A 25,165-nucleotide genomic window follows, 5' to 3' on the forward strand; every position below is an offset into this window, starting at 1 on the left:
GTGGGGATGGTGGCCCAACAGTGTGAATGGACTTCATGCCACTGAATTGAACTCTTAAAAAAGGCTGGTGTGGCGCATTTGAGTTTATGTATATTTATGCACACTTTACCACAGTTAAAAAAATTGTACTCCTCAGCTGCGGGGTCCTGCCAGCCTAGGGCCCTGTCCCTCTCTCCCTTCATCTCCACTGGGCCTCCCCTCGCTGACTGCTCCAGAGCAACACTGGCCACCTCACCCCTCCTCCAAGTGAATTCCCATCTCGGGGCCTTTCATCTGGCTGTCCCCCTGCTGGGAAGGTTCTCTATCTGCACATCTCCCCAGGGCGGTCCCTTCTCACCAATTCCCGTCTCAGGTCAGATGTCACCTCCAGCAGGCCCTCCTTGACCACCCCCCACCCCAGTCACTCCTGCCTAGCATATTATCTGGTTTTTACTTCTTTATGCACAGCACTGCCTCAGATCACGTCCTCACCTGCTTGTATGTGTCGGTCTCCCCACTAGGCTGTGAGCTCCATGAGGGCATGGGTCTTTGCCCCCACACAGTGGCTGGCACATAGTAGGTGCACAGTAAATATTTGCTGAAGGGCCAGTCAGAAACTGGTTCTTCAACCAGCTGAAGACAGGGCTCCCCTCAACTCTCTGCGTCCCCACACTCAGTGCCCCCAAGTTCTGCTGGCCGCTGTGACCCAGCGGTGGGTCTTGCAGGCGCCCCCAGCTGTGTAGGGCCATGCCGCTGCCCTGGTCCCACCCCTGGGAGACAGAGCAGACCCAGAGCCTTGGGGGCCAGTGGTTGTAAACAGTTTTATTGATGGGGAGGGGGTTGGGGAGGCAAATTCCAGAGAAGGTCCAGGTTTCAGCTGGCCACTCAGCTGGCATGCAGGGTCAGCTGGAGGTCAAAGGGGAGGTCACAAGGGACAGGTGGTGTGGGACCCTCTGACCACCCTGGGGCCATATTTACAGGGGGGCCCAACCGCCTTTGCTGTTCCCCAGACCATTACACAGCTGCTGCCAGTGTGACTCATGGGCAGGCCCTCCTGGACCCCCTTGCCTGAAACCCTTTCTCTGTCTCCCCTCAAATTCCTATCCGGCACCTTGGAGGGCCCCCAGCCTTCTGGAAGCCCCTGCGTTGGCTCAGCCAATGCCCAGGCCGCTGAGGCCGCTGCACTCACACACGGACACGCACCCTGCATGAGTGCCCATCCCCACGCACACGCCGGTGGCAGCCCTCGCAGGCGTCCGCACGCACACCGCCCTCCCCTTCCCGGCCCCTTGCACACGAACACAGCATGCACACACACACACACACACTCACACACGCCAGGAGCCTGGGTCAAGGAGGGACCCGGAGAGGGGGCACTTGGGTCTGCAGCTGTGGCCCCCTCCTCATCCCGCCATCTCCAAGCCCCTGGCTGCCACCCCGAGAACGGAGTTGTGCAATTGGGTAGAAAACTGCAAAAATAAAATGCAAATCGGAAACAAACCCAAACCCACGCACAGAAGATCAACCTCAAATCCATAGCACATCCTCCCGCCCCCGCCCCCCAAACCGCCTAGTGTCCCGCGGCCCCGGGTCAGGGTGGGGGGCCAAGCCATTGTGCTTCCATGTGGCGGAGGCCCCCCCGTGCCCCCTTTGCACTGGGGTGGGGGTCTTGAGCACCCACTCGGAGCTGGGCCTGATCTCTTGCTCCTGTTCCCGTGGCTGGCACAGCCGAGGCGTCGGGGGGCCCTGGCCTAGGGCACAGGGGGCGCAGTCCTGTCTGTCCCACCATAGGAGAGGAGGTGGGCCAAGTCCGTGCTGGGCCGGGCGTGGCGGCCACGGTGCCGGTCGCCTGGCCGGCCCTCGCCGCTGTTGAATGTGTGCGTGCGACGCAGGGCTGCGGCTGCTGGGGCCTGGGGGCCTGGCCTCCGCAAGCTGCCAGTGGGCGGGGGGCTCCAGGGCCGAGGGAGACTGTCGGAGGCTGCTGTGTTTGGGTCCAAGGGGCCTGTGGGTGCTGACACCACGCGCCGGCGGTCTGGGCTGGCATGGGGCGTGAGCGGGAAGTCGCCGTGGGAAGCCCTGCTGGGCACAGGGGGCTGCTCGGGGGCTCGGGCGGGGGCCAGCAGCAGCAGGGAGGAGGAGGCAGAGGCTGGAAGCAGGGGGTGGCTGTGCTCCCAGGCACGGGGACCCAGGGCGTGGGGGTGTGGGGTGGGCAGGCGCTTCTGGGGCAGTGGCGTCTGCTCGGGTGTGGGAAGCAGCCCTGAGTCCAGGTCATGGGGGCCCCCCTGCAGCAGCGTGGTCTTGACCCACCCGTTCTGCATTAAGGGGGCCAGTAGAGCCTCAGGGGGTCCCCCAGCTCCACTGCCACCCCCACCTCGGCCCCCAGGACCGCCTGCCCGGCGCTCGCCCAGCCGGCTCACGCTTAGCACAGCCTCACTGCCCCCATGGGCCAGGATGGCCTCCTTGTCCTTGCGGCGGGCCAGCTCACGCCGCTCTCGGAGGCCCACGTACCAGCCCACGCTGAAGCCTGACACCACAGCACCAACCACAAAAGCCGCCACCGACGATGTCACCAGTAGGTTCACTGATACCAGCCCGGCACGCTCCTCCGAGAGGCTGGCCCGCAGGAGTCCTGGCCGAGAGGGCCGTGTGAGAGGGGCCGGCGAGGGGACAGTTCCATCCACATCTCTGGCCACCTTAGGCTCGTCTGCCCATCTGTCTGTCCTCCCCAAATCTGTCTGCCTTATGACGTCTCTGTCCCTTCCAAAGCCTGTCTGTCTCTCGGAGGCTCTTTCTCTGGGGCTGTCTGTCCTCTCGAAGTCTACCCATCTGACTGTCCTGGGGTGTCTCTCTGTCACTTTAAAGCCTGCCCGTCCATTTGTTTCTTGGCATCTGTCTCCAGCATCTGTTGTGTCTCATTATCTCTCTGTCCCTTTCAACGCCTGTCCATACATCTGTCTGTCCCCTGGCATCTGTCTGTCCCCTCGGTTTGTCCATTTATCTGTCTCTTGGCCTCTGTCTCTCGGCCTCTGTCTCTCACCTACCTCCCCACCTGGAAGTGGGACCCCCTGCCCTTGCAAAGCTAGCCCCCCACCCATCTGGACATGGGCAGCCACGGGCATGAGAGCCCCAGGGGAGGGTCCCCAGTTCTCCTCCCTTTCCCCCACTTACCTGTGCAGTCCCCTAGGCCTGAGGTGCTGGCCCCGGACACGTCCTGCTCAAAGGTGACCCTAACGGGGGCAGGACAGGCACAGTGAGCAGACACTCCTCTCACAGAGCCCGAGTGAGGGGCAGGGAGCCCTGATCATCAGGGGGGCTGGGCACCCCGTCCCCTGCCGTTCTCTCCTCCCCATACCTGGTGCCAGGGCTGAGGAAGACACAGGAGCCGTCAGGGGCCCAGCCGCAGTAGGGGTCCTGGCTGCCAATGCAGTTCCTACAGCAAACAAGGGGCCCAGCAGGCCGGTCAGCCTCAGCCTCTCACAAGGTGCCTCCTCCTGCTTATCAGCTCGGGAGCCTCGGGCATCCTGGCCCCAAATTTCTGCAGTGGGCGCTGCTCATTCTCCACTTTACAGATAAGAAAACTGAGGCCCAGGGAAGTGCACTTCTGCCAGAGCAGCAGAGCAGGCAGGGTGCCCAGCAGGGGCCTGTGCTCGCATCGCTGCTCAGGGCAGCGGCTGTGGGAGGGTTTCTCAGTGTGGAGGGTTCACACGGAGTTCAGGGGCGCCAGAACTCCGCATCTGGTCTTTCTGCCCCTATTAGAGCCACCTCCCTGGTCCCCAGCTTCTGCTGCTCCTAAAAATGTCACACAGGTTCCACCCTTCCTCTGCCCATCGCCCTCCACGGCTCCCACCTCCCTCAGGGTAGGATCGCAAGTCCTCTTGGTGGCCCACAGGGCCCTGCATGACCTGCCCCATCCTCCCCTGCCCTCACCTCCTTCTCCACTGAGTCCTCTCCCGCCACATGGAGAGGCGTCTCACTGTCCCCCTAAAACCCCAGACGCGGTCCTGTCCCAGGGCCTTTGCAGATGCTCTGCCTTCTGCCTCGCTCATCTTCCAAGTCAGGATGCTGTTGGGCCCTTAACTCAAACTCAGCTCTTCCCCTCTTGCCGTGCACCTCTCCCGTCGGTCCCCCATGCACCCCCACCGTGGGCCTGGGGACACTCACTTCATGCACCCTGAGTACTGCTGGCAGCGGGCCACGGGCACGCGGACCACACAGCGGGGGAAGGCCGCCAGCAGGCCTCCCGAGGCTGCATCCAACTCCAGGCTCAGCAGCCGCTGCCCCGTCTCGCGGCCGCCTGACCGTCCACACCTGGAGGTGAGCGGATTAGTAAGACTCAAGGGTTGTGTCCCATCTCCCTGCCCACTGGCCCGACCCCTGGCCTCTTCCCGTCCCCACCTGTCTGGCCGGTAGGTCTCGAACTCCTCAAGGAAGACACTGGGTCCAGAGGTGCCCATGGCACTGGCATTGGGCCAGATGAGGAACTTGAGGATGGTGCCCACCTCGGAGCCCAGGAAGACGACGGTCTGGTTGCCCCAGGGGCCGGCACCCACATCCACTGCCACTCGAGTCAGCTGGTGCCTGTGGCCAGGGCAGGAGGGGTCAGTCTGGCCCTACTCCCACCGGGCAGACACAGAGACCCCACCCACAATGGGCAACGCAGGCACAGGTGTGGTTCCACGGGTCCACATCACCCTCCTCCCAAACAGACCCCAAACTGGGCTCCCACTTGGGCCTGCCTCTCTCACCCTGAATCTCTCGGTCCTTCTGTCCCTCTCTGTCTCCCTCTCTCTGTCTCCTTTTCTAGCCCCGTCTCTGTCCCTCTGTGTCTCTCTCTGTGCGTCTCCTGCCCGTCCCCGGGCTGCGTGTATCCTGTCTCCAGCACCGATGTTCTCCATCCTCCCCTCGTGTCCGAAGTCAGCCCGTCCTCCCCCCACCACCCGCCACTCTCTCCTGGGCCTTCACCTTCACCCTCTGCCCCCACAGGACCCCAGCCACGCTTGGGGGCTGACCGTGTCAGAGTCCGCACTATCCAGGGTGCGTGGCCCAGTGAGGGCACTGCCTCGTCCATCAGCGGGTGGGTCTTGACAAAGTTGAGGATCTCATCGGGGAAGGCGCTGGAGGCGTTGTACTGCATGCCGGGAGCTGCACAGCACCCAGGCCTGTGGGGAGGGTGGGGTGGTCAGGGCGGTTTGGGGGTCCCCATACAGGGGCTCTGATTCTCCAGGGGATCCACTGCCCTGCCCCCAGGGCCTCAGTTTCCCTCATCTGCGTAATGGGGACGGCTGATCTTGGCAACAGCTAAACAACTGCCGGGAGGCCCTGGCCCACACTTGCGGGGACAGCACCCCACCCAGCACATGTCTCAGGACGGAGGGGACTCTCACCGGGGCCTCGGCACCTGGTCCTCTGGCACAGGCGTCCAGATGGACTCGGGGGACTTTTGCTCGCGGAAGCGGCCTTCGAACACGGCAGCCACCTGTGTCATGTCAAAGGCGCAGACAGCAGAGCCCGGGATGCTGGGGAGGTCGGACAAAAGGGAGCAGTGAGCCTCGGGAGCCTGTGTGGAGGGGTCCTGTCCTCTGGAGCTGTCAGATGTTCAGTCCCTGGCCCAGAGATGCCACCCACCTGCCCCATGTGATCGCCCTGCCTCCTGAACAGTGTGCAAGCAGGACCGTGCGCCCCGACAACCACCGCATCCTGGCCTTCATGGCCGCTGGCCTGAATGCTCAGTCTCCCTGGTACCACTCTCGCCCCCTCACAGCCCATCCCTGCTTCAGCTCCTCATTCTCCCACGGCTCCCTCGTGCCCCCAAGGTAAAACCCAGGCCCTTCCCTGCACCATCACCTCCCTGCCTTCACACTGCCCGCCTTCCCTTTGCTCCCTACATTCTGGTCACGTGGGCTCCTGCCTATTGCTTAAACACACCAAGTTCATCACAGTCTTGCAATGATGTTCCTATAACTTGGAACGCTCTCCCCTTTTCCTCCCTCTCACACCCTCTGAAGCCTAGTTCTAACGTCCCCTCCTCCAGGTAGCTCTCTCTGACCCCTCCTTTCAAGGCAGTTGATGCTGATGTCCCCCCTCTGCCCAATTGTGACCCACGAGCCCTAGTGGGTCCATGTGGGCTTGTCCTATCATGGTCTGGGGCCCCGGGGAATAGGCAGTGAGTGAGTGTGGGACCTCTCCACTCATGTCCACCCAGTGCCCTCAGTCTGCCCCTTTGACACCCACTGACCTGTTGCTGGGGGTGGAGAAGATGGCGAGGACCAGGGGCCGGCCCCCCAGGCTGACCACACCTGTGACGGCCTGCAGCACGTTGAAGTAGAAATGGGAGTCCCCGGGCACGGAGCAGTTGAGCCGTGCCTTCAGGAAGGACGTCCACTGTTTCTCCAGCACGCGAGGGGAGCCCCCCACGTCGTTCTTGCACACCCGGGCCACACGCGACACCACCACCTGGCACGACAGTGGGCAGACGGGCCTGAGCCCTGTGTCCCAAAGGTCACGCTGCCCACCACTCAGGCTGGGATGGAGGAGCCTGACCCCGGCTCACTGTGGGGTCCTGGACAGCCGCTGTACCTCCCTGGGCACTGATTCCCCAGCAGAAACGCAGAGATGACCGGGAGGGTCACAGCAATGTGAGAACTGTGATCAGAATCACTGACACTTACGGGTCGTTCACTGTGAACCTGGCACTGGATTCTCATCCTCTCTCACTTTCCTCCCAAAGCTATACCAAGGAGGGCCCACTGATATCCTCATGGTATAGAAGGGGAAACTGAGGCACAGACAAAGGGAAGTGACCGGCCCGAGGCAGTGCGTGCACCCAACTGTCTGGCTGCTGGAATGGAAGGGTAGGTAGAGGGATGAGGAACGAGAGGACGGGCAGATTAGTGCGTGGACGGATGGGTAAGCGAATGCTTCGAAGGAGACGGAGATAATGAAAAAGAAAATCAGTGGATGGAGGTATGCGTGAATGCGTGCCTCTCAGCTCCACGCCCCACTGCCTGGGCCTCTCGGGTTGGGGGGGGTGTTACCTTCTCCAGGTAGTTAAACTCCATTGCGATCTCCCGGAAGAAGAAGTAGATGTGGCTGCCCCACTCCACCGCATGCACGAAGTAGGGCTCTGTAGGAGAGGAGCGGTCAGAACCCGGCCCCTGACGTGAGAAAGGGTGCTTCTGGAGCTAAGCACACATAAGCCTAGGTGGCTGCTTTTATGGTGAAGGGGGGATATCAGTTGATTACCCAGGCAAAAGAAAACACACTCAAACTTTTGGGGTTTTCAGGGGAGGGGTGAGTGTCAGAATCTTCAAATCACTGTGTCTACCCTCCACGAACAGCTACATCTACTATTTTTGTCACCTTCCTCCCTCATGTGCTGAAGAGCTGAGCTCCGACTATATACCCATCTTGTAGTTCCAGTTCGGGCTTCCAGGCCACCCATTCCCAGCAAGTTCTACTTTAGATCCAACTTCAGTCTTTCTTCTAGCTTTATCTTTAAAGAGGCCAGTAGGTTCCAAAGATGAGATGGGAGTCCCCTCCCTGTCTCCCCTGGGACTCTTATTCTGGTGGGGTGGTGGTGGGGATTCAGTGAATGCCCATCCCACCTTTAAACCACTTGGAGTCGTGCTTCACTGTGCGCAGAGTGGGCCGGTCCCCGAGGCTGCGGTAGATGACGGCATCAATGGCTAGGAAGTCGGTAACGGTGGCTGTGAAGAGCATTCCTTCTGTATGGGATGATGGGGGAAGCAGGTGAGAGACTGGACTGCAGAGGCCAGAGGCAGTGTGGGTCAGTACTTCGTCTCCCAAGGCTCTCCATCTGCCTCCCTGAGGTAAAGTGAGCCCTGCCTCGAGGCTGAGCCCAAGCTGCGCCCGTGCTCCCGCTGAGCCCTGACTCCGGGCTGAGACTCTGCCTGTTCCACAGCTGAAGAGACAGTCTCCCAGCTGCTTCTAAATGACCCCAACTCCAAGGGTGGAAGATACCGTGCCTTGCTTGGGGCTGGGGCCCCATCAGATGGGCAGAGCTGGGCTGTGGGGGTGCACTCACCAGAAAAGAGGGCGACGTTGGCGTGTTTGGGGTCGTATGGGCAGCGGGCCATGCCACTGATGTTGTCCCCAAGAGGCTGTAGTGTGTCTGTCTGCAGGAGGACAGGGCCTGAGTGACAGCTCCTAGCCACGCCTGGCAGCCCCTCCCGCCCCCACCTCCACTCCAAGGGGAGTTCTGCCTCCACCTTGGATGCCATATGACTTGACCAGTCATCTAACCTCTCTGGGGCTCAGTGTGTTGATCTGCAAATGGGTCTAACAGTCGATTCCAGTTAATCCTATAACTGGGTCATAGGCAAAGTAACTAGGGCTTCGGTGACAACATACAGGCCTCCTTTGGAAGCCTCTTGAGCTCTGCGTGAGGAGGCGGGCAGAGTATATCCAGTAAGGCTTCTTGTAAGGGGCTATGTGGGATCCGGAAAGGGCAGGGCCCATGGAGGGCAGGTGAGCAGAGGTACGGAGGTTGGACCTGGGATGGCAAGGGCTTCGAAGGGCGGAGACTCACGCTGTAGTTGGCACACACGGGGTTGAAGGCATTGGAACCGCACACGAAGAGGGTGGATTCGTCCCGAAGTAGCAGCACCTTTACAAAGTTTCGACATTCGCCCTGGGGTGGGGAGGGAAGAGAGATGCAGCAGTGGGCGTGGTAATATGTGGGGGCGTGGTCATGGCTGTGGGACGTAATGGGGCATGGCTATAGCAGAGGGGGAGCCAGGACTGAAGGACTTACAGGGATGGGCAGGGATGTCAGCGTGTCTAACTCTCATGTGAAGGATGTGGGCACAGCTAAAAGAGGGCTGGATGGGGGCTTGGCCATGACTAAGGGAGGGTCTGGGACAGGCCCCTCTCTAGGGTATTCCCTATCAGCAGCCACTGAAGGGGTGGGGCTATGGCAAGACCTGGTCTATGGATGTGGTAGCGTCTGAGGACCATTTGGGGGTCCTGACTAGGCTCTGGGTGTAGCAATAACACCACCAGGGTCCAGGCCTACGATGAAGGGAGAGGAAGATTTTGCCTTGGGCGGGCAGGCTGCATTGAGGCATGGCTTGGGTGTGGTAGTAGCTGATTGGGGGTGTGAGCAGGGCCCACTCACCTCCTGCTTGCCCTTCATCCGACACACGTTGATGTCACTGGGGTTGGAGCGCCAGGTCAGCTTCTGGGGGCACAGGGAGCTGATGAGGGGTACCCAGCAGCCCTAGGAACCCCTGCCAGGTAGGCCCGAATCCCCAGTGTAATGTTAGCCTCCTCTGGTGCAAGGCCTAAGCGCTGTCCCCTCCCTTCCCGCCTGGGCCCCTTGCTCACCTTCTGGTACCGAAGCTCCATGGAGGTAGGGGGCTCCAGCTCTACCCGGTACAAGTTGTCCCTGAGGGAGGAGTGCAGTTAGTGAGACTGAAGGGCCTCCACCCCCACCACGCCCCACTCTCCTGGTGGCAGACGTGGTGTCCAACATGTGACATGCAGGGCATGACAACGCCTCTGCCACGAGCAACTCCAACACCGGATACACCTTCACGTTCATGCGTGTGGCCTACCGCCTCTCCTCCTGCCCTAAAAAGACTCACAAGTTCCAGCACATCCATATGCACAACGAGCCCCCGCAGGCCTACATACCCCGTGGCCTGGGGCTACGCCCAACAGGGTAAACTGTCCGATGTCTTACATGAGGTGCCCCACTCAGCACCTCTCGTTTACCCCAGGCTCCCCTGCTTCCTCCCATGTCACAGAAACCTGCCCTGGCCAAGCTCACTGACCAACGAGCCTTAAGTACAGCAGTAACTTCTCTGTCTTCCTCCCCACCCCAGTGTCTGACCGCCCTAGGCACGCCCCCCCCCCCCCCCCCCCCCGGAACTAAGTTCTCACAAGGACCTCCGTTCCCCAAACTCACCAGGCTTCCTTCCTACCCCTCAGACTCCCTCTGGACTCTTCCCTCCCCCCCCCCACACCCCTCCTGGATGGCCCCATCCACTCTAGTACTGACTACACCTTCACGACCATGCCCGCGGTCCTGTCGCCAGCTTGGGCCTTCTCCGAGCTCCAGATTCGGGGTCCAGCTGCCCCTTACCATCACCACGCAGAGGGCTCATGGGCATTTCGCACTCAGTGTGGCGATTCTGAGTCTGACTGTCCCCTCACACTTGCTACCTCCCTTCCCTTGTCTTCCACCTCTGAACTTCCTCTCCAGCTCTGTACTGCAGGTGCGCACCACAACTTGGAGGTCACCCTCAACTCCTTTCTTCTCCTCCCTCCCACATCCAACACTTCAGCCAACACTGTCTCCTCTGCCTTTAATGTCTATTGGGAATTCACCTACTTCTCACGCCCTCCATAGCCACCACCCTGTTCCAGGCCCGTCATCTCCCACCTGGACCAGCTCGGTCCCCTCCAACTTGTTCTGCCCCACCCCCGCAAACAGCCTGTTCTCCCCAAAGAAGCCACCAGAGGGCGACTGTGAGCACCTGAATCAGGTTTCCTCCCTTTACAGACAGCTCTCCAGGGCTCCCACCTCCCTCCAGGTGAAAACCTAAGTCTTCCCCTCAAGCCAGGGGGCTCTGAAAGACCTGCTTCTGTCCCCTCCCTGTTCTCACCTCCCCCTTCTCTCCCTCTCACTCACTCTGCTCCAGCCACACGGGCTTCTTGCTGTTCCTCTAACATGCCAGGCACGAGCCTGGCCTTTGCACATGCTGTGCCCTCTGCCTGGATGTCTCCCTCTCCACCAGATTTCCTCATGGCTAACTCCTCATTATTTAGGTTTCGAATCTGGAGGCACCCATTGAATTCTGACCAAACAGTTGTCCCCAACTGCTAACGCACCATAGTAGGCACCTGGCTCCAACCACGCCCAGGGTTCAGCTCCTTTAAAAGCACCACCCCCAGTACACACATTCGCATTCCAGCCAAACAACGGACCCCATCATGAAAACTCCCCCAAAGGCTCCGCTTCTTCCTGCAGCCTGCACACCCTGCCAGACAGACCTCATACCTGTCCCCGATGAACAGTGTCCTGTTCACCCGCAGGACACGCTGGATGTGGAGGTCGTCGGCGCCCTCTGTGGTGGTCAGGCGCCCTGGCCCACTGCCCACGAACACAGGATAGTGGTTCAGGTCTGGGGGAGGGGGAGAGGGGAGTGCGATTCAGGGCCGGGGTGAGCCCGGCCTAATGAGCCCCTGGGGAAGGGGGACAGCAGGCTCAGTTGGAGAGCAAGACCCTCGGGATGCCCCTCCCCCAGGATCCCCACTCACAGTCCCTGGGGGCCACACTGAGCGGCGGCGGCTCCTCGGGGAAGAGCCCGTGGGCACCCCCCAGTAGCAGCAGCAGAAGCAATAGGGCCGGGCGGGGAGGTCCCGGGGTCCGCATGGCGAGGTCGTGGTGACTGGGGTGACACCTGCGGGAAGAGGTGGGGCAGTGAGCGGCTTGGCCCGCGTACGCCGCCAGATGGCGCTCACAAGCCGCAGCGGCCGGGACCTTCCATTCCCAGAAAAATTCCCTGTGGGGATAATAATTTAAACTAACAACAATCACGGCACTAACAATAACAATACCAGCACTTGTTTAATTACCAGAGCAACTTTCTTACCACATGTTAGTGAAAGCTCAGGAAACTGTTTCTAACAAAAAATATTTAAATAATTTTAATATTAAATAATTTTACTAATGATAATAGATACATTTCAAAAGATATTAAAAAATTAATCTCAAAAGATAGAGTTAAAACATAGCTACCTTAAAGTGGAAGGCTCAAAAAAGTCAAGGCTCTTGGTATTTTACAAACTACAAGCTGGGAATTGCGGTACTTTAGAATCAGAGGGTGTTCCGGCTGGCGAGTGACCTGGGACCCCGGAAAGTCTGACTCCTTCTGGAGTCCAGCCTTTCTGTCCCCTGCTCATGTGCCCCTGTGACAGGTGCCTCACTACTTCTCCAGGGGCCTGTTTCTCACTCCTGCTCAAGGGAATTTAAAGAGCCTTCACGGTGTGTAGAGGGGAGACAGCCCCCCACTAAGTGATGATCTGTTGGTGGAAGTGTTTGCAGAACTCACCCTCTGGGACCTAGCCCTCCATACCCTTTCCAGAAAGGGGTGCAGTTCGGAGGTCCTGAGTAAGAAACCCACATCCTCGTCCTGAGAAGTCCCGGCAAGCTCCATGCCTCACGTCCCCCATCGCAGCAGCAAGGACAGGTCCCAGCCCTGCCCTGGCCTCATAGGAAATTCTGAGCCCCTGGAGGTGGAGGTGATGACGAACTTTGGCCCTGGAGTGACTGCCTCCTGGTCTTCGGGGCCAAAACAGGAAGGCCTTGCATGCAGCTCCAGGACTTCCTCTCCATGACCCTGAACTTCCAGGATTTGTGACTCAGAGGATGCCTGGATCCCACGTGTGCATAGACTTGGCGTTCCTTCCTTAAGAGTTTCCTTCCCCAGCCCCTCCCCTGATCCGCACCTTCCCACAATCCGAGATCCAGGCCCCAGCCGCTGCCTGGCACCCAGGCCGCCCCCCGCCTCCCACCAGCCTGACTGCCTGCCCAACCCTGCTCCCTACGACACCAGCCCAGGTAACCCTGACCTGTCCGGTGCTCTGTCTGCTCTGTGCCATTTTTAAAAAACATTCTTTACATTGTGGTGACATAGGTATAACATACATTTACCATCTTAACCATTTTATAAGTGTCCGGTCCAGTGGCATCCAGCACATTCACATTGTTGTGCAGCCACCGCCACCATCCGTCCCCAGAACTTTCTCACCTTCCCAAGCTGAACCTCTGTCCCCACGAAACACTAACTCCCATCCCTCCCTCAACCCCGCGCACCCACCATCTCCTTCCTGTCTCCGTGGATCTGAGTCCGCTAGGGACCTCCTGTGACTGAAATCACAGAGTGTTTGTCCTTCTATGTCTGGCTTCTCTCACTGAGCATAACATCCTCCAGGTTCATCCGTGCTGTAGCAGGGGTCAGAACGCCCTTCCTTGTTAAGCTTAAATAATATTACAGTGTGTGGATGGACCACATTGTGGTACCCAGAAGTAAAACTGCTGGATCATAATGTAATTCTATGTTGGTTTTTAAGATTTTATTTTTGTTTATTTTTAGAGAGAGGGGAAAGGAGAGAGAAAGAGAGGGAGTGAAACACCATCTCTCGTAACACTCGCAACCTGCCACCTGGCCCACGACCCAGGCATGTGCCTGGACAGAGAACTGAACCGGCGACCTTTCCATTTGCGAGACGACGCCCACCCCACCAAGCCACACCAGTCAGCCAGTCAGGGCTGGTTCTTTTTTTTTTTTTTTAGAAATTGCCACACTGTTTTCCACAGTCGCTGCCCCATTTCACATTCCCATAGTAGTGCTGGTGTTCCCATTTCTCCACACCCTTGCCGTCGCTTCTTATTGTCTGTTTTGGGGTGTTTTTTTTTTGATAGTTGCCATCCCAATGAGTGTGAAGTGATGCTGTTCACGTTTGTTATTTTGACAATATTACACACCTGAACCCCACATGCTCTTGTTGGGGAGTCTGGGCCACTCCAGGACCAACCCACCTGGGGTGACCAGAGGCCTCAGCACCTCCCCCTACTCCCCTACGACCATCTGCTTCTCTCCATGAAACTCGAGGCGCCTCTGCTAGCAGCCGCCTGGCGCCTGCCTGCCTGGAAGCCACCCCACCACCTGCCCCAGCACCTGGCTACCGGGAGCTGCCACCAGGCAGGGAAGTGTGTGGTCAGCCTGTGCACCCCATGGCGTGCAGGGCATCCATGCACCCATATGTCTGTGTGCCTGTGGAGGGGGCAAGCTTCCTGTCTGCAGCCCTGGGACATGCCCATACGGGAGCACGACAGTCATAAATTGGTAACGTGGTAGGTCCCGCCTAGAAGGGCTCAAGCTGTGGCTGGGCCTCTCAGCTTGAGCCCTTAACCGTCACTCTGAGAAGCGGCAGGCGATCCCACTGTGCAGATGAGGAAGCTGAGGCAGAGAGGGAAGTTCCTCAAGGCTGCTTTACTTTATCTCCTCCCACTCTCAGGCGTCCCCTGGACTGACTTCCCAGGTCTTCTACTGCTTTCATTACTCTAAGCTTATCACAGGTTTGCATTTCCTTCTGGAAAGTTCCTCCCACTCTTGCGGTCAGGCTGTCCGGGTTACTTGTGGAACCCAGGGCTTCAGTATAAATTTTATAATCAGCTGGTAAGTCCGAAAATGAGCAACAGATAAAACACGAACCCTCTCAGGGTTTTCACCGGCAGGTGCTGAACGGATACATCGGATCGAACTGCTGGCTTACAGCTGATGTTCACTGGCCCAGCCAGTGCTTCTGGGTCCTGCCTGCTTCTGCTGAGGGCTCAGGCCACTCCCGGGAGTCACTCTCCAGTTCCCCCCAACACGCCCGCTCCCCCCAGACTCATTCTCTCACACATCCATCGCCAGAAAGTCCTGTGGGCTCTGTCTTCAGATTTATCTAGAATTCTCACCCCTTCCCAGTCTGCTCCCTGGTCAGTCCCTGTCATCTCCCACGTGGACCAGTTCAGAACCCTCCACCTGGTCCTCTGGCTCCTGCCCTGGCTCCCCCCAGCCTGTTTTCCCTGCAGCAGCCACCAGAGGGCCCATGTGGGCACCTACATCAGGGCCATGTCACCAGTCTGCCCACAGCCCTCCCAGACTCCTACCTTACTTGGGGTAAAAGCTCAAGTCCTCCCAGTGGCCCACAAGGCCCTGCATGACCTGCCTTCAACTGCCCTCCCTACCTTCGTGGCCTCCCTCTCTCCTCCTTGCTCACTTGGTTCCAGCCACACGGGCCTCCCCACTGTTCCTCCATCAGGCCAGGCACAGTGCTGCCCCAGGACTTTTGCACGAGCTGATCCCCCACACCCAAAAGCCTCTTCTTTTAGATACCCACAAGGTTCCCTCTTTATTTCAGATTTGTGCTGAAATGCTGCCTCCTCAGAGTCCCCCCACTGCCATCACCCTGGACTCCAGTAGCCTCTCCTTCCCCATGTCCCCCCACCTGGCGTCACACTCTCAAAGGGTTCTTCAGACCTCTTGCTTCTCCAAGTGTGGTCCTCGGGCCAGCAGCCTCAGCCTCACTTGAGGGCTATGGGAATGAAGAGTCCCGTGCCCCATCCCAGAGCCGCCGGACCAGGGCCTGCATTCTAGCAACGCAGACACCTGTACGCCCAATAACTCACAGAATCGGCTTATGCACTGATTCCCCCAAATGCAATAAGTGCCCCTGTAACAACTCATCAGGGCCTGTCTGCCGCCCGGAATGTGAGCCCCGTGAAAGCAGCCTGGGGGTGTCTGGGCCAGTGCCATGTCCCCATCGTGTCTGGCACTCCACTGGTGTTCAGTGATGGCCTGCTGCATGTGGATGACATAAGTGTCAGCACCAGGAGTCAACCCTAGATCGGACCTCTTGTCTGGCTCGACTGCTCATCGCCCCACAACACGCATGGGTGTCCACAGGCAGGCGGGTTTCTGCCACGCAGGCCCACGGGCCCCGATGTCCACCGCACACACACACTACGGCATCCGTACGTTCTCACATACCCATGGCTGCAACCACACAACAACCATGTGCCCCAGCAGGGGTGGGCAGCCCACACATGTGAGTGCCCAGGCCTGTGTGTCCGGGGGTACACACAGACACACCCAGGAAGCTTCTCCCTGCACCCCCCATTGATGACTTTCTGGCTGTCAGTTTCCAAAGACCCCAGTTAACTGTAGACCAGGCTGTCTACCCACCCTCCTGCCTTGCCCAGCCCAGCCCAATCTCTCTGGCAGGCTGGGGAAACTGAGGCCCAGAATGAGGGCTGGACAGATAACAGTGCTAGCCAAAGAGCTCTAGGTTAGCAGCCCAGTCCCTGAAATGCATGGTCTGGGTTCAAATCCCAGCTCTGAGTCTTTATCAGCCATGAAACCTCCGACGGTCTCTTCCCCTCTCTGGGCCTCAGTTTCCCCACCTATAAACTGTGGTTGACTATAAGTCCAACCCTAAAATGTTGCTACGCAGGTAAAAGGACATATTGTAGTCCAGCAAAATCCAACAGAAAACCACGCACATGTGTAGTTTTAAATTTCCTAGTGGCCACGTTGGAAAGGTGATTCACAGCCACGTGTGGCCAGTGACCACTGTTTTAGACAGCCCCGCTCTGGATGAAGGGCCGAGCCCCCCTGACTAGACCACAGTAATGGGAACCATTGAAGGAAGAGCATGAAAGTCCCAGCAGGTGGAGGGAGGACTCCTGGGATTCTCCCCCTTTGCTACTAGACAAGGGGATTTCCCCTTCTGTAAACTAAGGCGCCAGAATGGGGCCTGGTCCACATGTTCACTATGTGAAATGACCTTGCTGGGTGACCTTGGGCCAGCAACTAGCACTCTCGGGGCCTCTGTCATGACAGGAACTCAGTGACTCCAGGCCAGGCTCAGAGGCCATTTCTCCATCGGCCATGGCAAAGATGGGGGTGAGATGCCCATCTTCAGTTCCATAGAAGGAGCTCCTGTCAGCCCAGCCGCCCTAGGATTCCAGCTCTGGGGCCTGGCGTCCCCAAGGAGATCAAGTAACCTGGCCTGGCAGCCAGGCCCCTGCACCATCCAGGTCTAGTTACCGGCTCTGCTTACAGCTGCCTCCTCCAGCTGCCTCCGTCACCCCCGTCACAGCCCAGCCGGGCTCTGGAGCTGTCTAGGAACTTGGCTGAGCAGCCAGAGGGTGTCCCTGGGGCCCTGAGCATGGGGAGCTGTGGAGAGACCCCCTTGCACCCCAATATCCTCTCGATGCCAATTAACTCCTCTTTCCCCAGCCTGGAAGCAGCCAGTGCATCCCCCTGCATCCTCCACCCTCCTCCCTGTTTCCCCATCACGATAACTATCACCATGTGGTTATCACGAAGGGTAAATGAGGTGTGCATAGTAGGTGCTTAATAAACCATATTGACTGCTGTGCCACTTTGGGTGACATCCTCCCCCTCTCTGGACTTGCTTTCTCCTCTGCGAATCAGGGTTGAAAATGTCAGCTGCACAATGGCAGAGGGTCTGGCACATAGTAGGTGCTTCGCAAATACTGGCTAAGTGAATATCCGAGGGACAGTCCCTGGGATATGTTTGCTGCAAGCACATGTTTAGTCTAGACTGCCTGAGCACCGACACGCTGGGGGCTGAGCCGCGACCAGGACTGTGCGTCAAGAGCTTGGCACGGAGGCAGGCATGCAGCCAGCACCCAGCTAATGCGGAGCATCTCTGAAGACAATGGCGCCCAGGGTAACTGAGCCCCATCCGTCCCACAGCAGCCCAGCAGAGCAGGGACTTAAGCTAAGATTTGTGAAGGCCCTACTACGTGCACACCGGTGTGCACCACGCTGGGCCGAGCCCTTCACACGTATGATCTCCTTTCCTGCGCACACCAACCAGATGAGGCAGAGAGTGGCACCATCACCACTGTTTTAGCGATGGAAAAACTGAGACTCAGAGAGGTTAAGTCACTTAGCCAAAGTCACACAGCAAAGAAGGACACAGCCAGCATTTGAACCCAGGTATGTGGTTCTATGGCCTCCTGCTGACATTCATTGAGTGGACACAATGTGCCATCTGTCTGGGAGGCCACGCAGTCTGAATGAGCGTTTTGAGGAGAAACAAGAGGACAGCCAGAAAGAGGCTGTCCTATTCCCAGGCCACTAGGGGAACCAGAGAGGAGACCAGGTGATGGAGGCAAGGCCTCGAATGGGGGACAAGGCAGGTCCCTGGGGCTCCTGGCCCAGATGGGGAGGGGGTGCTCCTGAGTAATTAATTTTAATTACTGTTTGGAAATTGGGCCACCAGGAGGCAAATCGGAAGCAGCAACTTGTAATTAGGAATGGGAAATACGGGGCTGCTTTCTCCATGATGCCCAGCCCATTCCAAGGAAATTAAAGTATCGTTTATACCCAGCAAGTCATTAGGGGGGCTGGAAACAGGGGAATCCAGGCCGGGGCTGGGGGGCTGAACACCCACAGAGTCCTGGGCAGGCCTGGGGGCAGACAGGCCGTCTGCTCTCAGCCCCAGTTGGGGAAATAGACTCAGGTCCTGCTCTTGGGGCCCAGGTTTGGGAGACAGAGGGAAGTAAGGTTTGGACCACAGGGCTCCACTTCAGGGAGGACAAAGAGATCTGGTCCCTACCCTTGGTGTCCTTCGTCTGAGAGCAGAAGATGGGGACCCCAGCCCCTCACTGGGGTTTCTAGGAGCCCTCTTTTACCCCAGGTTGAGCCCCACCTAGAATTGCCCCACTCACTGCCCCTCTCACAGGCCCTGCCTGGGAGGACACAGGGGTCCCCAAATGGGGCAGGGCCAGAAAGGCAGGTCTGCAGGGCGATACCACTGAGAGATGCGGTGCTGGAGGCAGGCAGGGCTGTGCCAAGTGCTGCTGGGAACGGAAGACCTGGCCAATGAACTTGAAGAAGACAAAGGCGGGAAATAGGTCCCAAGGGAAGGCCCTGGGGTCAGAGTAGACCACAATCCTAATGAGTCACGGCTCAAGAATGGCCGAATCAGTGGCAGAGTGGCATGGGTTCCGGGGGACGGGTCATGAGAAATTGATGGAGAGACACAGCAAGGGAATCCGGGTTTTACTCGGTGACCTCGAGGAATCTGCCTCCCAATCTGTGCCTCATTTTTCCCCCCGAGCCTGAGGATTAGACCTTTAAAGGGAAATAACACTTATGGAGCATTTATTACAAACACTTGTAAAGCATTTATTGTGTTCCAAGCCCTGTGTTATGGGGATTTACAGAAAGTACTGGAGGGATAGGCGAGGGGGTTCTTCTCACCATTTTACAGGTGAGGAAACCGAGGTCCGGAGTGGGTGAGAGATGCGCCCAATGCAGCACAGCTAGGACATGGCCAAGCTGGAGTTCAAACCCAGGTCATCTGGTCCAGACCCCACACTCTTAACCATAGCACCAGCTGCCCCCAGAGAAAGGGGTTCTCAGTTCCTCCCCACATCCACACAACAGCAAGTCCAAAATCTCCCGCACCCACCCACTCTTCCCTCTACTGCCTCAGCCTGGCCAGCCCCTATCATCACTCACGGGACCAGGGCAGTCACCCACGCCCACCCACAGTGCTGGCCCTTGCCGCCCACAGGCGACCCTCCCTGCAGAAGCCAGAGGCGCCTGTGGTTACCTGAGTCAGGTCCTACCCTTCTCTGCCCACAGCCTCAGGGATCCCAGCTCTCTCAGGGTAAACCAGGCCCTCCCACAACCTGTCCCCCACCCCCCTCCTCATCCTCACCCCTCCCTCTCTCCCCCTCCCTCACTGTGCTCCAGCCATGTGGACCTCCTCTCTGCTCCTCCAACATGCCAGGCACAGTTGTGCCCCAGGACCTTTGAACAGCCTGTGCTCTCTTCCTGGAATGCTCTTCCTCCAGATCTTTGAATGACTGGCTCCTTCTCATTTTGCAGGTCTCAGCTCAAATGCCACCTCCTCAAAGACACCCTTCCTGTTCCATCACTCTGCTCTTCTCAGCTACATCATCCCGTGTTATCGTCTTCAGGGCACTCACTGCACTTGATTTACTTACTTTCTCTAGTTCACGTCCGTGTCCCCACCCGGCTGTGAGCATGACGAGGGCAGGGCCCAGTCAACCTTGGTCATGGCTGGGTCCCCAGCCCCTGGCCCACAGTAGGTGCTCATCAAATGTTTGTCAACTTATCAGATGAGAGCAGAGACCCACAGCCCCCACTGGGATCAGGGCCACGGGCCACAATCCCTGCTTTTCGAAGTAACTCCTTTTTTCTGGAATAAGGAAAACAACAGGACTGTGCCTGGCATTTTGCCTGCATCCTCGTTTAAATGTTGGACCCAGGAGAGAAAGAATAGCATCTATGTTTCATTGATGGCTGAGGCTCAGGGAAGGGGCCTGAGTGAGTGAGTGAAAAGATGGACTCAAAGTTAGGTAGAAAGTCGGACCCAACTGCTGTAGCAGTCTCTACGGGCAGTAATTCCGAGCGGCTGTTTCAACTGTCTGGGGGCTCTTACTCCAGAGAAGGAAGAAGGTTCTTCTGACACTATCAGAAAACATGTGGTCTCCCCCTGGTGAACTCCTACACATTCATCATGGTCCTACTTACAGTGTCCCTCCAAAGCACATCTTCTCTGATCCCCTGGGCAGAGTCTGCTTTCACCAGTCCCCTTTGCTCACTCTGCCCAGGTCGTGACCCCATGTAGCCACCGGCCAATGCCTGCCTCTGTTTCCCTTTCCCCTTGAGAGACAAACAGACCTAAAGTCACCCTCTCTGGGATCCCAGTGTCATCCAGCACAGGATGCAGCATATGGGGACCATTTGGGGCATTTATTGAGTGACTGATCTCCCAGCTACCTTGGATGTGAGCTCCCCTGAGAATCCACAATCCTTACTGGGCTCCTGCATTTGGGAAGTTCTCTCCTAGGTCTGCCCTTGGAATGCTGGCTCAGCCTGGGCCAAGGTGCATCCTGGGAAATGTAGTCCTCACTAGATGGCCTCTCTCCCAGGAGGCCGTGGGGTGCCCCACCTTGGGACTCTGGGGTCCCAAGACAGTGAAGGGTCATTGAGTGTGGCTGGTGGGGGTCCCATATCTCTGCCCAAAGGAATAGAAGAGGGTCCCAGCCTCCGAAGTCACCTCCTTAGTGTTCCAATGCTTGCCACTTTATCTGGATGTCCCCGAAGGACAGGTGGCAAATGGTCATGAAAATAAAATATAGTTTTGTGGCTCAGGTCCAGACCTCTTAGGCCATATGCGGAACCCTGGCTCTGGCAAGCCAGGCTTGTACCCCATTATTGACGGTGGGGGTGCGTAGGGTGGGGGTCTGTCCCTTGAGCTCCCTGACCCAGCAGCCAGATCCTAGATACTTCAGCAGGACGTGGGGCAGGTGGCTGGAGCCTGGGTCCGGGGCTGCCGTGAGCCTCAGTTTCTCTATTTCTGCTACACGAGGCTCCACCCACGGTCAACCCTAATCACCTCGAGGTTTTAGAGGAATCAGTCTGAGAATCTGCAGCTCTTTAAATGACTTAGGATTTCATAATCATGGTATCTTAAACATTCCGGCTCAGAAAACCCACAGTACCTGGAAATTGAGAAGTCTGGAGGGCCACCTGGGCCTGACCAATACAGTTCTTCTTCCAGGGTTCTGGAAAGATGGCCATCCGCCCCTCTTGCCTGTCTTCCGAGATAGGTGGCTCGCTGCTCCTCCAAACTGCTGACTTGGTTTCCGGGAGCCTGTCTCCTGGTACCTGCTCTTCCTCACTGTTGCTCAAGGTCTGCAATGTTGCCCATTCACTGTCCTGCTCTAAAACCTCCCACAGCTCCCTGCTCCCCTTGGGGTAAAGCCCGCTCCTCAGCTGGGCATTCACAGTCCCTGCCACCTCTCAGGCCTCACTGTTCATTGTCTCCCACCCTTCAAGCAGTCCAGCCACTCCGGACTCCGCAGCTCAGCACGCAGTGGCTATCCTTGCTTTTCCTGCCACCTGGAGTCCCTGACCCTCTTCTCCCGGCAACAACATCCTTTTCATCCTTCAAGCCCAGGTCCAGCATTCCCTCCTCCAGGCAGCCTTTCCTGCTTCCACCTGTCATGACCCTGGCTGAGTCCTTTCTGGGCCCCCATCATCACTTGGCAAAGGGCCAGGCACACAGGACAAGGCCACACCCCAGGTTCAGCTAGGGACACCCTCCATCCCAGGAGACAGGCAGCAACCGGCATGTCCTTCAGCCCCTGGGGACCCAGCTCCCCTGTCCCGCTGGATGACGTCAGGGTCACCTTTCCAAGGACAGTTTGATCTCTATCTTCCAGGTCCAGTCCCAGGTAACCCCAGCAACTCCTTGTCACAAGCCCTGGGCGGCCACTGCAGATGCCAAACCCTTCCACGGCACAGATCTCCAGCACTTCCCCTGCCCAGTGGATAGAGACAAAAACTAAAGCCTAGAGGAGCGCCACCTCCTAGGTGACTCCGAACCTCTGGGGGCTTAGAGACACCTTCTCACCTCAAAGCGGGGAAAGGTGACAGGAACCTGAGGACCCGGGGTGGTCAGCTCTGGCAGAAGGCAGGTGGGAAGTGGAGGGAGAGAGGAGACGTTACAAATCTCAGGCATTATAATGTGAACTCGCTCTGCCTCATCTACCTCCACTCAGCCACTAAAGGTAAAGAGTGCCTCCTACAGCCTCAAAGCCCAGAGAGGGCTAGATACCTGTCTAAGGCCACACCGCTTGGTCCCCAGCCTTTCCCTCTAAGTTGATTTTTTTTTTTTTTTTTTTTTTGAGAGGAGTTGGGGCATTGGAAGCTCCAGGTCTAATTTCTGCACAGCTCAGGGTAGACAGAGGAGTGGGTTCCAGGGTAACCTTTATGAGAGCATTTGGGTTTCATGGGGGGGGGCACCTTTCCCCTGACCCCTTCTAGCAGCCCCAGGAGCACAGAAGCTTGGCTTCCCTTTACCCACTCTGTCACCTCCCTGAGCCTCAGTTTCCCAATCTGTTCTTGGGAATGAACCAGTACAGGGTGGCCACACTATAGTTTAATGAGGCTTCTGGCAGGCTGCAACCTACCCAGTATCCAAGGGGCCTCCAGTGGGGCCCACTGACTGACCCCCAGCCACCGTCCTGTAGAGCCTGGGACCTCCTCTCGGTGAGCCCTGACCCCTACCGTGACCCCCACCCGTCTCCCCACATCCTGTACTTTTTCAAAACAGAGTTTCAGCAACTGCCCAGATTCAGCTGAAATTTTTACCCTTGAAAGAAACCGTGTCTACTAGGATATGAGAAAAGGGATGGGGGTGGGGAACTCATGGGGGAAGGGATATCCTTGGGCACTGAACTTTGATTTTGGACCCCTTGAGAAGCTGAGGGAACCCAGAGACATATGAAGAAATGCAATTTTGCAAATGGGGCGAGGGTCCTTTCTGTAGCCCCAGCCAATGGTTCCCTCCTTCTTCCTCCTTAAATCCAAATCCAGACCCTCCAAACCCCACATCCCAGTTCCCTTTGGGTCTGAGGGTCAAAGATGCCAACATCGGGGAGAGGATGCCAGAGATATCAGCCAGAGAGGGCCTACCAGGGGCTGAGGTGTGAGAAGTGCCCCAGTCCCAGGGCTCTCGCAAACACTTCCAGCTCTGGTGTCTGCACGTCCCAGGCAGGGCCAGGGGTTCGCTATGGCACCCCTCCCTGGGAGGTGCCCCCAACTGGAGGGCACCCAGAGGCAGAGAGCAGGACAGAGGGACACGTGACACCTGCCCTGGGGACCAATCAGCGCCTGCAGAAGGGGGCCACACTCAGTGCCCCCCACCCTGCCTGGCACCCTCTGAGAGAGACGCTTTCTTTGTCCCTTTGTCAGTTCTCGGGGGGCCCCGGAGCCTCTCCGGGGTCCCCACTGCAGCGAGTGGTATCCGGACTGGCTCTCTCCCGCCGCCGCGGCCCCTCCCTTGTGGCCAGGGCCCTGGACTCCATCTGGGCCAGGCAGGAGGCTGGAGAGGGCTCAGGGGCGTCCAAGGTGCGGTGGCTGACGGTGGAGTGGGGTGGAGCGGCCTCACCGCGCTGGGACCACCACCCCAGCCTGGGTGGCCCTTGACTTAGCCTTCATGGCCCCGCCCCCCAACACCAGCCCCCATCCCTGGCCAGCAGACCCCCTGACTGCCCTGAACCCCCAACCTGGGCCCAAATCCAGCTCCCCAGCAGCGCAGCCCTGAGCCCCCATTATTGTTTCTTACGGTCCCCCACCCGGACAAAACCTCCACCCGCTGCGGTGCCGACAGAACCCCCATTATACGTCCACATACAGGCCCCCAGTCAACATTCAGCTCCCCCCAGCTGCGGTGCCATTGGACACCCCCATTACGGAGCCTCATTCAAGCGCCCCAGGCCCCAATCCAGCCTCTTCAAGGCGTTGCTATTGGACCCCATTATAACCCTCCATACGGAGACCCCCCTAAAATCTAGCCCCCTCCCCAGCTGCGTTGCTGAAAGATCCTCCCGTTATGGTGCTCCACAAACACCCTCCCGGCTCCAAATCCATCCCCCTTCCAGTGGTGGGGTCTTCAGCGCCCCCCCCCAATTATAGCTCCTGACCTGGCTGCCCCAGCCAACAATTCAGACCCCTAGCTGAGTGCTGACAGACACCCCCAGGGCAGCGTCTCCCCAGCCCCCTCTCGCAGACGCCCCGGGGCGCTTACCTCCGAGCCGCGGCCGCCGCGAGTGCGCGGGAGGGAGCGCGAGGGCGGGAGGGCGCAGGCTGGGCGGGGGGACGGGGGTTGGGGGGTGCGCGCACCTGTCCTGGCCCGGCCAGCTCAGCCGGGCATCCCGGGTGGGGAGGGGGGCTGGGGGGCGCGTGCTCCCCCGCCCCCGGGCCGCGGCGCTGCGCTGGGGGAGGGGGCTCAGCCCCGGTTCCCCGCGCGCTGGCGTCGACTCCTGGGGGGGCGCTGTGCAGCGGCCGGACCGGTGGCGCGCCGCGGCCCCATTTCCTCCACCCGCCGCGGTGGCCGCTGCGACTCGCGGCTAGCCACCTCCGCCCCCCCCTCACCCCGCCCCCCCCCCGCCACCTCCCCCCCACCGACAAGGCCGGAGCCGCGCAAAAAGCGGCCCGGAGTAACGGCTGCGCGGAACGGAAGGCGGAGCTGGGTGGGCGGCCCGCTGCACTGGGGGCGGGGGCGAGGGTGGGAGAAGACCCAAGAGAAGACTCCCTGCTTTTGTCCAGGTGGGGCGCCTCGTTGAGCAGCCCCCCAACCCCGACTTCCTGCTCCAGTCCATCCTGGCCAGACTCACATCCCAGGATCCATCGTCCCCAATCACATCCTAACACGATGGGGCGGTGTTAGAAACCCTGTGGTTTACACGGGCCCCCTTCAAATGAGGTCATTTATTCAATCCACAAGCATTAAATTTAATTAACACTGAGCATACATGTGAGGAAACTGAGGCGTCTTGTCCAAAGTCACCCCATAAGAAGGTGGGGTTTTGAACCTGAGCCAGTTGGCTGCAGAGATCATAGTACATAAGCTGTCCTCTGTCCCAGCGTCCTGTGAAGCCTGGCACAGGAAGGGGGTTCTGGGGAGCTGCAGCTCCCCCTGGGCCCATAGGGAGCATGCCTGGCCCCTGCCTTGGGGACTACAGGACAAACTGGTCTTCTGATTCCAGAGACCTTCCTGTCACCTCCCTGACCCTCTGTGACCTGAGGAC

At 58.6% G+C, this 25,165-nt stretch overlaps 1 protein-coding gene across 3 annotated transcripts; it reads right to left on the minus strand.

Moving 5' to 3' along the window:
- Positions 1 to 786: 786 nt before the first annotated feature.
- SEMA6B (semaphorin 6B) lies at positions 787 to 24,473 on the minus strand. Of its 3 annotated transcripts, none has more exons than XM_053911996.2 (17): positions 24,163 to 24,473; positions 11,263 to 11,405; positions 11,003 to 11,126; positions 9,325 to 9,385; positions 9,116 to 9,178; positions 8,528 to 8,629; positions 8,024 to 8,114; positions 7,584 to 7,703; positions 7,014 to 7,102; positions 6,215 to 6,432; positions 5,364 to 5,495; positions 4,989 to 5,138; positions 4,375 to 4,557; positions 4,141 to 4,287; positions 3,332 to 3,409; positions 3,148 to 3,206; positions 787 to 2,608 (listed from the first exon to the last, which is right to left on the minus strand). In XM_053911996.2, exons 2-17 carry the CDS (start codon positions 11,375 to 11,377, stop codon positions 1,731 to 1,733), a joined length of 2,610 nt encoding a protein of 869 aa, XP_053767971.1. In that variant the 5' UTR covers positions 11,378 to 11,405; positions 24,163 to 24,473; the 3' UTR covers positions 787 to 1,730. The 3 variants fall into 3 exon arrangements, with proteins under 3 accessions (XP_053767971.1, XP_045058645.2, XP_024424689.2); XM_045202710.3 differs by lacking the exon at positions 24,163 to 24,473 and adding an exon at positions 12,081 to 12,388; XM_024568921.4 differs by lacking the exon at positions 24,163 to 24,473 and adding an exon at positions 12,057 to 12,387.
- Between the last annotated feature and the right edge of the window lie 692 nt (positions 24,474 to 25,165).

The sequence above is a fragment of the Desmodus rotundus genome, chromosome 9 (assembly GCF_022682495.2).
Source record: "Desmodus rotundus isolate HL8 chromosome 9, HLdesRot8A.1, whole genome shotgun sequence".
Taxonomy (NCBI): domain Eukaryota; kingdom Metazoa; phylum Chordata; class Mammalia; order Chiroptera; family Phyllostomidae; genus Desmodus; species Desmodus rotundus.

Excerpts from the sequence above, each read along its gene's own strand:
- SEMA6B (XM_024568921.4), bottom strand. The coding sequence starts at position 12,130 with ATGTGGGTTTCTTACTCAGGACCTCCGAACTGCACCCCTTTCTGGAAA. Across the intron at positions 5,496-6,214 it reads TTCTCCACCCCCAGCAACAG|CATCCCGGGCTCTGCTGTCT; the intron begins GTCAGTGGGTGT and ends CGACCTCCCCAG. Across the intron at positions 2,609-3,147 it reads AGGCCTAGGGGACTGCACAG|GACTCCTGCGGGCCAGCCTC; the intron begins GTAAGTGGGGGA and ends CCTCTCGGCCAG.